Source organism: Oculina patagonica, chromosome 1 (genome assembly GCF_052425735.1).
Source record: "Oculina patagonica isolate OP01 chromosome 1, crgOcupat, whole genome shotgun sequence".
Taxonomy (NCBI): Eukaryota; Metazoa; Cnidaria; class Anthozoa; order Scleractinia; family Oculinidae; genus Oculina; species Oculina patagonica.
The window spans coordinates 228,263-240,091 of NC_135758.1; the positions used below are offsets into that span (position 1 = coordinate 228,263).

At 37.9% G+C, this 11,829-nt stretch overlaps 1 protein-coding gene across 1 annotated transcript; it reads right to left on the bottom strand.

The window, feature by feature from the left end:
• Window positions 1-1,577: 1,577 nt before the first annotated feature.
• Window positions 1,578-11,752, bottom strand: LOC144651513 (bifunctional peptidase and arginyl-hydroxylase JMJD5-like). The gene is made up of 8 exons (XM_078511477.1): window positions 11,358-11,752; window positions 9,760-9,911; window positions 8,583-8,752; window positions 7,761-7,915; window positions 5,641-5,805; window positions 4,538-4,604; window positions 4,229-4,288; window positions 1,578-3,251 (listed from the first exon to the last, which is right to left on the bottom strand). Exons 1-8 carry the CDS (start codon window positions 11,600-11,602, stop codon window positions 3,003-3,005), a joined length of 1,263 nt encoding a protein of 420 aa, XP_078367603.1. The 5' UTR covers window positions 11,603-11,752; the 3' UTR covers window positions 1,578-3,002.
• Window positions 11,753-11,829: the final 77 nt, after the last annotated feature.

Here is an 11,829-nt window from a genome sequence, read left to right on the forward strand (position 1 = left end):
GGAAAACCGTGCGCGTGTTTACATGTCCCGATCAAAACATGATAGCGAGTGCCGACTACGGGACCAATCTTTTAAGATTGGGATTGTTACGAAGTAGAATGGGGAGTGTGACTTGCTATTTAAAAATAGCAAGTCACACTCCCTATTCTAGTCTTCGTTTCTGCAGAAGGAATAAAGGCTCTGATAAAGAGATCGACAAACTCGTGGCCCAACGGACTACTAGATTTGAATGTCACTGGGGGCGAGAATAACTCACTCGCGCGTTTGCATCTGGATATGAAAACACGCGTGTGTGCTTAGTATAGCTAGGAAATTTCGTGTGACGTCAGAATCTTGTAATATAGCTTCTTGTAAACGTTATATTCTAAAAGTTTCATAATAATCAGTCTGTTTGAGAGTCTTTAATTTATTGTATTTAGCTTTTCTAAGGATGTAAATTTTTACAACACCTTTGTAAAGTTTGCCTTTAAACAAGAAACACGTGTCACTCTTATTTTTCTTATTTTGTCACAATTATATATATATATTTAGTAAAATAAGAAGAGCTATGAAATAAATATAATATAATATAGTACAGATATTACTTGCCATTTGTTTGTCTTTTTGGGGTGCGTTAAAGTGACCTTTTTACTCTATCCCTTGATAAGGAGTAAGATCGGGCATTGGCGCGCAGTTTAGGGCTGGCTCAGGGTTGGATCCACGGGGGTTGGGGGTGGGGTATCGGGTAGTGGGCCATCCCTTTGATCCACCAAAAAAACGTAACATTGTGCATTGACTTTCTCTTGATTTAACTAAACATTCAAGCCGAACCTGTCAAGGACTTTCAAAGACCTCAATACCCCTTTTCAAGAACACAATACGGAACAATTTGTGCTAAAAAATCATACCTATTTCATACGACCATATCAACGTTCCTTTCCGTCTACAACTATTGAATAAATTTCTGCGTCGAGTTAAATTAAATATTCCGTTTCCTTTTGACCATTTCATGGGAGGCGCCGTGGCCTAATGGTTCTGAGCGCGCCGGACTCTGGAGCAAACGTTCCAGGTTCGAGCCCTGGCCGGGGTTACTGCGTTGTGTTCTTGAGCAAGACACTAACTCTCAGTGCCTCTCTCCACCCAGGTGTATAAATGGGTACCGGCGAAATAATGCTGGGGGGGGGGGGGGGGTAGCCTGCGATGGACTAGCATCCCAACCAGGGGGGAATTGAAATACTCCTAGCTGCTTAATGCTAAGGAAACCGGGATAAGCTCCGGCAGTATGCGCCACTTTGGCTCGAAGCTGCCCCCCCCCCCCCCTTTTTTTGACCATTTGTACGAAAACAGCAGATTTCCAGTAGTGTAGCAGTTCTCCTAAGCTTGTATTTTTGCTGGTCCTCTAGTGTAGCAGTTGCTATTGTTTTCGGGGGCTAAAGGGCATTGTTCCTGTTGTTTGTTCAATTATTCTCTCGCAGGGTAGTGAGCTATTCATGTAAAACCTTGCAAGAGCTGCTCCCCGACCCAAGGTCTTGACTTCAAGGATTGTCAGGGTGCATCTCAAAGCCTTTTTAAAATAAAACACACTGAGTACTATAAACTTTACCGTCAAAATACTTCTTTTATTATTTTGTGCACCACATTACCTTTAAGGTTTCACTTTATAAATAAACGGCATGCAGTGCATGCAGAAGCGATGACGTTTCACAAAGGGTCTAACATAATTGAGGGCGTGATAAAGACTGTTATCCAATTGCAGTGTACATTTTTAAACCTAAGAAGCAATGTTGGTGATTGTCTAAAGAGCATAGTTAGGATATGATAGAATTCAATAAATACAGAATTAACAGTAGTTATAAATTCACAGGCCAAGGATGCAAAGTTAATAATACATTTTCTTCGTAGATTTGCTCAATTGAACAACAGTAGATTGCGTTATATTGTAGTGTGTGACTTCCGATAAACGATACGCGGGAGTCAGCTTTTAAGCTGCGAGAAAGGTCAAATGGTCTCTTGCCCACCGTGGCCCTTATTATTATAAGAGTTAGAAATTTCTGTCTACTAATTCTAATAGATCCCATCATATGTAATTAGTCTCTTTCGTTTATACATTGTAGTGTTCCATTCTAACTGCACGGGAGTATTTTGCTTTTGTGTTCTACGCGGCGATTTCTTGTTATCAAGTTAAACTTAATTTCTGTTCGACCGAAACAGACAAAAAGATCGGGTCGGTCTTGCGATGACAATAAGCGATTTCCTGACGTCATCGCTTAAAAAGTAAAATATTAAATTCTTACATACACCGCTTGAAGTTGTAAATAAACTTAAACTTAAGACGTTAACGCGCCCAATGACTAAATATATCTAAAAATTAAATAATACGTTTCCTTTTCAAGTTTAATCCATGGCTTACTTTAAAAGACGGTGCAAATTCAATTCAATTAATAACATAAGGGTGGGCACGAGGTGGGAGTTAAAAGGGAAGGCCGGGGAAGCTTTAAACATATACATCTTTCAGTGAAAACACAAAATTAACGATAAGTACGTGTCTTACGCAGCGTTAATTATAGTTACATAAAAAAACTGTAACATTCAACGCTGTTAAACATTGAATAAAACCTATTCAAAGTTGTTACGGCGTCGAATTTTAGTTTCTCTTTAACACAAAATCATCAATATATGAGAATCTCTAATATTTCTTTACATGCATACTAAATTTAATTTTATCTAGCTAACTAACAGAATTATATTATATTATATTCGAATTATATTGAATTAAGACAATTTTTATTGTAAGCTATTTATTTATGCACGACTTCTTACATTTGCTTCTCACACTCGGGTAGGAAGCAAAGCTTTTCTTAGCTTTTCCCGCGAGGATCCCCTCGAGGAGACACGACGCGCGGCTTTACCGTCGTGAGACGCGTGTCCTCGCGCGAGGGACTCTATGACGGACTCGATGTTTATGTGTTCCCGTTGAAATGTCCTATTATAAAACTTGACTTGAACAGTCTAGCAAGTGGCCATCAGAGTTCGGTGTGTTCACGATCTGTGTTATCAGCGTCTTGTGTTTCCTCAGTGCTGTGACCCGATGTTTCTTCATGTTGTGAGTGTTTTTCCTCCACTGTTGCATCCAAGTTCTCGCCTTCTTGATCTTCTTCTCCTTCTTCGTCCTCCATGTACCCCAGCAGCCGTTCCAGGTCATCATATTTGATTTCGTAAATCTCCTCAGGAGACACATTACCATCCTTGTTGGTGTCAATTTCGTGGAAATTCTGCCAGAACAGGTAAGGAAAAAAATACAAACAATAAACAAAGATGATCTTCACAACTTCCGCGTCTCGCAACTTGCAGTGTTGACTGCTGTGTAACTTTCTCGGCTTGATCAGTTTGTTTGGGAGCAAGATACCCTGGTTGTTGTGTGTTTTCCTCGCGCGCTTTTGCAGACTTCAAAGTGAGAAAGTCAAACACTTAGTCAAAGTCAAACACTTAGTCAAAGTGATGTTGATTAGGTCGTAGGATGTGATGGTCTGAGTGAGAGTGGCTCTGAAAAGAACTGTTGTTTGTGACTGACGTTTCGAGAACCTGAAGTCATCCAGACGACCTACTGATACTCCTGCCGGCTGGGTTCAAACCATTTAATACTCAGTTGATATGGGTTACATTAGATAAACCCCCGTTGCGAATTTTGAAAAGCTGACGTTTCGAGCGTTAACCCATTGAACGCTCGATGAAAACGCTTAAAATAATGTTTCCTGCACGTTGAGTGGCGTAACCATCGCATATACCCACCCCCCCCCCCCGTCCCGCCCTACAAATCGCGCTTAACGGGCGCAAGTACGTTTCCAAAGGATTATCCTTGTACAGAAACTGTTTCGAGAAGTACAAGGAGAAGGTGCTTAAAACAAAGAAACTAGAATAGTAGTAACAGCCTGTCGGGGGGGGGGGAGGGGGGTTACTCCCGTCAATTTAGGATAGGTGTGTGCTGCCAAAGAAAATCGATAATTGATACCCCTTTTAAGGGCCAAACCCAAAAATAATACCCTATTCAAGGTTAAAACGATAACTACGAATTCTGTAAACAGGTTGTTTTTATTTCTTCTCTGTAGCATGGAAAGTTTATTCATTAGCTGGATGTTTACGCAGTGTAATCTTGGCTATCCAATGAGGAACACAATGTCAAAGGGGCAAACAGAGACCTCAGACATACAACCCCCTCACCCTCCCCCAAGCAACATTAACTTAACATTACCTGCTCCAAAATCTCCCTTGCAATCATTGAATCTTCCCCGTCATGAGCAGCGGCTTCAGCCTAAGGAAAACAAAAACAAATTTGCAGTGCATAAATTTGTCATGATCAGTTTTCAAAGTAACTACAACTGTAAAATGCTTTCCAATGTGTGCATGTATTTTCTTTATTTTTTAAAACTTATAATGAACTTCAAATTTACATAGAAACATGATAGTAGCCATGCTGGTAAATAGGCAACTATATATCAAATTGATGTATTGTTTTTGAGCTTCTAAAGAATATACCGGCGTTTTATTTAATTAATCTCACCTGGATGAATTCTATCCACTGCTCTAAGCTTACTGGTTTTTCACCAATACTCTGCAGAGTCCCGTGCCTATTAAAAACATTTCAAGAAGATTTCAACATTCTACGCCAATTTCTGTTTGTATCAAATTTGTTACACAAAGCAATTAATAATAATAATAATAATGGTTTATTTGCATTTCCAACAATATTGGCTCTTCTATGCAAACTGAATTAAAAACTAAGATATAAGACTAAGATATAAATGAAACTATGATAAAAAGTTATGATACGATGTTAAAAAATCTAAAAGTTAAGCCATAGTAAAAATACAATATGTTTAGATAATATGAAAAGAAAATGATGAGATAAAAGAAATTATAATAAGTTGTCTGCGGCTTTCTTCTTAAAATAAGCTTTAGAGAGGCGGTAAAACTTGTTCTGTTCGCTGGACTCTCTTATCATTTTTGGGAGACAATTAAAAGCATTCGATGCGCTATACTTGAAAGTTCCCTGTACATAGTTTGTGTCCATTTTAAATTCACTGCTAGAGCGGAGCGTCCTAGTTGGTACATAACGCTCAAGTTTCAGATGTTCTGGGCAGTGCAAATTTTCACTTGATTATTGAAAGCAATTCATTTTTGCTTTGGCACTGCATTACTACACTTAGTGATTGGTTTAAAAAACGCATCCTACTTTCCTAAACAAATAACAGTCGGTCATCGGAAATTGGCCAAGTGTGGTCGGACAAGATGCAAATCACTTTATGGCAACGATGAATAAAAATCCAACCACAATTATTATAGTATTTTGTTTTGTCTGACCAAGATGGTGTCTTTGTAGGATATAATGTCCTTTCAAGTGAAAAAAATTATTTGCAGCCCTGCAACCAATCAGATTTAGAACCATGCAAAACCAATCCGTATCGCAACTTACTTATACATATTTCCCAGCATTTTCTATGCTCGTTGTGATTGACTCAGAGTGAATTATCTGGATTTGGTTTAAAACTGCTTTTAATAACAGTAAAAGAAATAGTTCTGTTGGCTCTGCCGCTTGTGAAAACCATATAAATGTGACTTATATCACTGACAAAAACACAATTTATCGTCTAAACCTGTATATACCTTATTGCTTCTTGTGGATGAAAGTCAAACTGATGCAGTGGAATTAAATCTTTGTCTTTGTAAGTGCTATGTTCACAATCCAAATAGTTAAACTTGATAAAATGTGCCCACCAAATATTCACAGCTAGGTTGCGTGCTCCATAGGATCGTACTTGGTGAACCCACCTAAAAATTATGACAACAACTCACATTGACTACATTTGTACTCAGTACTACAAGAAGCAGTTAGCTCACTTTTAACGGAACTTGCTTGCTGCACCCCCCCCCCCCCCCCCCCCCCATTTAAGAGTAGGTGAGATGAAAAAAAAATCTCGATGATTTGGTAAGTGCAGAATGCAATATGGAACAATTGAAAGTATGATGTTTTATATATGTTCGTGTTTATTTGCTTTACTTTACTTTCGGAAAAACTGTTCACAGGCTACTTGTATTCTTTCCTAGGTGTTCCTTACGTTAATCTTTGCAAACGTAACACGACACTTTCGTTCGTTTGTAACAAAATACTTTTGTTTTCCTTGAAAATGCCGTAACATGAAACTCTTGTTTTTTGTTTGTTTTACGGCGACATCGATGACATTTGTTTAATTTAATTAAGTTACGGTTTAAACTGCACGAAAGACGATTCTCAAAACTAAAGAACAAATCTAATCAAAAAACATCTTTTTCGAAAGGGTTTTTAAAACGCAGTACAGCTAGGATATTTGTTTCCTGGTTATCAGGTGTTCACGCCGAAAATCCCGGTGCAAGTTTTTGCATACCTAATTACGATTTACGAAAGCGCTGTGAACACGTCACACGCTCACTCAAGCATGAAGCCGAGAAGCACGTAGTGTGAAGATTTCTTTCAAGAAATGTCGGAACCGTCACGAAAGCATGTTCAAACACTAAAGCGCAGAGGTTTTACAAAATAAAACGGAGGTTAGTTCAACCGATGGAGAACAAATAAAAGGAAAGGAAGTGACGGATGTAACATGATATTGTTGTTTTTTTCTCGCAGATCGCTGTGATGCCTTTTAAGTCTAATTAAATTAACGCCACGGATTCTACAGGAATTCAACCGCATTGAAAAGCACACCACGTTAGGCTTTAATACAAAATTTCTAAACACGTCACTGTTATTTTAATTTTCGATAGCTTGAATTTCAGTTTGTTATTGAAACAGCAAACGAGATACTTTTGTTTTTGTCAAAAACATGTAACATACTTTTGTTTTTGTCAAAAACGGATGTAACATGATGTTTATGGTAACGTGATTTATTTTCTGCAAAGAAGGCGACATTGATTATAACACAGATGTTATCAGGTTATCAATTAATTATGAGATGCTAGATCACCTTTTCTAAGAAAACAGCATTGCCATATCAAGAAATATTTCACATGATCTGCTATGACGCCTTACTGTCTAATTCAATTAATTTGTGGTTTTAACTTGGGGCCACGGAGTCTACACGAATCCTTCTGCAGAAGAAAAACGCAATGTTCGTGATGAAGACTGATCTGCGCATGCGTTTAGCACAAAGTATTTTTTCCAGAAAGAATTGTACCACAAGGAGAGCATAGTGCTTTCTGAAACAAATATATACCTTGAGTTCTTCAATTGTAAGTATCGTAATGGACTCCCCGATTTACCAAGGGCACACGGTCAGGTGCTCTCCATCCCCTCCCCCCTTTACAGAAATAATTAATTAATTGATATTAATTAATTAATTGGTGATTAAAAGTTTACACCGCGTTAGCGGTTTAGTGGTTTAGTGGTTTAGTGGTTTAGTGGTTTAGGGGTTTAGCAAACGCCAACCCACCAAACCATCACAATAGTGCATTCTGCACTAAAAAGGCTGGCTGACATTAGGGCAGGAAGTTATAGTTGCTAAACAGATCAACATTACTGTGTTCTAGGCTCTAAGAATAAGGGGAAATGAAAAAGTGTTTAGAGAAGTGTCTGGTTTAAAAAGTTGTTTGTCACTGAGGTCTATATTTTAGCTCACCCCTAAATTTAAAAAAATTCTAAGAGGGAAATGGAAGCCGAACTAGTCAAATCAAAACCAACAAACAGCTTTATTCCACTAATTAAACAATTTATAACTAAATTTAAATTTTAAAAGAAAAAGAGGTGAACTTACTTAGCAGGAATAAACAAGCAATCGCCTGGTTCCATAAAAACCTTGTAATAAGGGATAGTCTGTAACCCTGGATACTTGTACATATCAACTTTATCCACGTCAACACTGGAGAATGCTCCATTAACCTTGTCGATATGTGCTTGCTCTAGAAGAGACTGAAAAACAACAGTAACAACTCAGAATGAAGACACAATGTGCAACTTCACAGAACATCTATGCACACCTCATGAAAGGTCACTGGAATTTCTGAGGGGGTGGGGCTAGGGGGTCTCAATAGCCAAACGTTTTAAGGAAAGTAAGAAGCTAAACTGGAAAATCCTGAGGGGCGAGGGGCTAAAACCAAAAACCTTCTATGGCAGCGGGGTGGAAATTTTCTACACGGGGTTAAATAAAATAAGTGATAATAAATAATATCAAGTATCAGAGGAGGCAGATGACTCATTGAGCTGGTGCTTAATTCCAGTTTCTGCAGCTAACATGAGGTAACTAGGAGTAATTTCTAACAGCTTCTGTGACATGCTTTGGTAGGTTGTTACCATGGCTTGAAAATTTTTACAAAGAAGAACATTTGAATTTCCGTGGCACTGGTTTACCTTCCTGCCTCCATCAGTCCTCCCTAATAGTTTTACTGTTATACCTTTATACACATGGGTTTAGGGAAGGACTGAGAGAGTTAGGTGTCTTGCGCAAGAAAGATGACACAGCAGCCCCAACCCAGGGGCTTAAGTCTACTGAGACTGCTCAAATTCAAATTGAGTCCAACTGATTAAGCATTAACAATTAGACTACCATGCGCTCATATCTGGCCTATGTTCAACCTACCTTGTTAATCATAAGTAACTCTTTTGTTCCATCAAAAAGACAGTTGATGTTATCCACAGCATCGTAGTGAAGAACAGACTTGGTGCCTCCACTGCTGAACCAAACTACGGCGTCTTGAAGCACATCAGTAAAGCCACCGCAACCCATGCTCTTCAACAGTGCATATTCCTCTTAAAAAATACATCACTGTCAAAATCTTTAATTTTGTAAGTTACAATTTGATATTGAACAATACCAGATTGCTGTGAGGATCTAAAAAAAAGTTTTCCAAATGCACAGAGCCATTGATGACAACTAGCAGCCCAGTGGTAGCTTTTGTTGTACCATCAAACAAATGACATACAGTCGAACCTCGATTATCCGGACTCGTTGGGACCAGGCTAAATAGTCCAGATAATCGAGAGTCCGGATAATCGAAATTATGAATGTTTATGAGCCAAAAAAAAAAACACCCAGGGCATCTGACAGGATACGGTGGTGCAGATCCGCATAGTTCGCAAACTTCCGAATCCTCCGCATCTTCGGCGCATTTTTCCACAATAAACAGAAAAAAAAGAAAAGTTGCTTCATAATAGCGATAAATCAGCTGTTAACCATCCTCACAAACAAAAATTCCGAAGACACGGACCATTTTGAGGCAGTTTTTCTCCGAAAAAGGCGAAGAAAACACGCCGATTCGTTCGCAAACAATTTGAACCTCCAGGCGTTTAGGCCTCCAGTCTTTTGGGACCAGAGAGGGAAGTCCGGATAATCGAGAAATCCGGATAATCAAGGTCTGGATAATCGAGGTTCGACTGTAATTTCTCTTTCATAATCCTGAATTGCACATGCTATCATATCTTGAGCTATACCCTAGACATGATAACATGTCTGTGAGTGTTGAAGCATCTCCAAAAGACCAAACCCCGGCGTCATATATTTTTTTTACCTTTTTCTACTAACTACAAATTAATAAGAGATCGTTTGAAGCATTGTTTTGAGAAGTTAATTGATTTCCATGTAAAGAACCTACAGGGCCCAGATAGGGTCATGTAACATTTATTAATGAGGAAATACCTTGACTAAACCACAATCAGCAGCTTTTTTAAACGAGCTTTAGAATTTAAAGATGTGTGTTATGCTTGGTGAACTCAGTGTATGAATAATAATGAAGGACATAATACATATAATTATTTACCTCTCATTTTTACAGGAAGAGATTCTACCATGTAAATATCCTCATTCTTGTAACGCCTGATAAAGTCTTGCAACTTGAAATGAAATGTAGCTAGTGATCTGTTCTCTTTTTTACCTTCCTCAACATCAATACCCTCTTGTCCAAACTTTTCACTAAAAAATTAGAGAGTCCAAGATATTATGTGGAATTAGAGTTGTGCTTAAGAAAAGTCTACAATGAGAATGTACTTAAAATGTGTGGTCAGGAAAGATTCAAAACTTGAAATGTTTATTTTTTTTATTTTTTTTAGTAATGGCCAACACCGAAGGGGGGGGGAGGTTAATAAGGTGGTCTTAAAAGTTAAATTTTTAAAGGAAAAATGTGAAGCTGATCTTAAATTTCCAGGGAGTGGATGGGGGGGGGTTTAAAGCAATAAAAAGATATTATTTTCGGAGACAATGCATTGAATGAACTCAGTGGCTATGTGATTTCTGTAAGTTGCAGATTTTACTAAGCAACATGACATATACAATGATATGACAATATTTTGATAGCACATGTGACATGAGAATAAAGGTGACGTCTTGGTGTTGGGGAATTCGGAAACTATAATTGTTGGTTAGCTATTATGCTGTAGTTTGGATATTATTTATTGTCTTTTGAATTCTTTGTTTTATGTCATTTGGTGTCATTCCATCCAACATCACAAAACTGCCCAAGACTGCTGGGAGTTGTTTTGGAGACAATCACGGGTTATTTAACTAAGTGGAATATAACAGACTGACATGTCTCTTCACAAAAAATTAAAAAAATAAAAACCAATAAAAAATAACTTTTCTCTTCCCTTCTCCTATTTCACAGGATGGAGAACAAATGAAAAAGTGAGATCACTGTCAAACTCTCTGTTACCTGGGTAACATTAACAGACTAATGTCTTTTTGGCAGTTTGCTTAATGTTTATAGTTCATTGTCAGTTGTGTAAGCAGATGATCATGAATAATGAATTACCATGTATGGATCCCTATTGGCTTATTAAAGGTGTAGCTGTTAAATCTGAATCAACTTTAAATTAATTATTCATGTATCAATTTTCAATACTTTTTGTAGTTTTAAATTTCTGTTCATTAATCTTCTTTGAATAAATAATCTCACTTTCCCCCAAAAAATAGTTCAAAAAATATATAGTAACATACACACTTCCTATAAAGTTCAGGCGGAAACCAACAACCCTAGATTTATTATTTTAAGCTTAAGTTTTATTTTAATTTTTAGAGTCACGCCTTATTGGTGAATCTCACAATGCTTTTCAACATGAAAACAAGAAAAAAACTTGTCGAACAAACATGCAAAACAAACCTTTATAGTGCCGTTCACTAAAAACCAACAAGTAGCCACAAAAAAGGCGCTTTATACAAACTCGACCGTTCATAAAAGTAAAAACAAAATTGACCAAGTTCATATTGTGGGGGTTTACCAATTAACCTCTGGAGACAAGTGCAAACTGAATTAGAGCGGAGGGAATTTATTTTATGGTTGGCTTTTTTATTGACTTCCAATTCCTCAGCAAGAAGTTAGTGAGTAAGATATTAAAAGACACCAGATGTTTTTTTTTATCTTACCTTAAATATTCATCTGTCCATTTTGAATAAGCGGGCATCTTTTTCGCTGCTCCGTTGAAAAGCACAGGTTTCCCTGGAAGCGCATATTGTTCGAAGAAATCTTGTGATGAAGGAACTAGATCAGTTCTGTCTATTTCGCCAAGCGGCGGCTGATGAGATCCTAACGGCTCCAAATGACCAGGTGGATGTTTCGACTCAAGGGGAGAAAAGATCCAAACAAAATTTAAAATTAATAGCGCTTTCATGATGCTCTCAAAACAAGGAACTTTCAAGTTGTGATTAACGAAGACCTTGTCACGACTATTTATTGAGCGCTGTACGAGTAATCATCGACATCTTGATTGCTCTACCGAGCACGAGTACCCATACCGATGAGTTATCGATTAGTTCTCGCCTTGACGTCACGCAGTAAACATGGACGCAGTTCTCTAGCAACTGAGAACCTAACATTGTCCTTCATTTCCTTTACAAT

Coding starts and splice junctions, on each gene's coding strand:
- LOC144651513 (XM_078511477.1), bottom strand. CDS start 11,602: ATGAAAGCGCTATTAATTTTAAATTTTGTTTGGATCTTTTCTCCCCTT. Junction 5,806..7,760: donor TGCTTGTTTATTCCTGCTAA/GTAAGTTCACCT, acceptor CATAATTTTTAG/GTGGGTTCACCAAGTACGAT. Junction 4,289..4,537: donor AGTGGATAGAATTCATCCAG/GTGAGATTAATT, acceptor TGTTTTCCTTAG/GCTGAAGCCGCTGCTCATGA.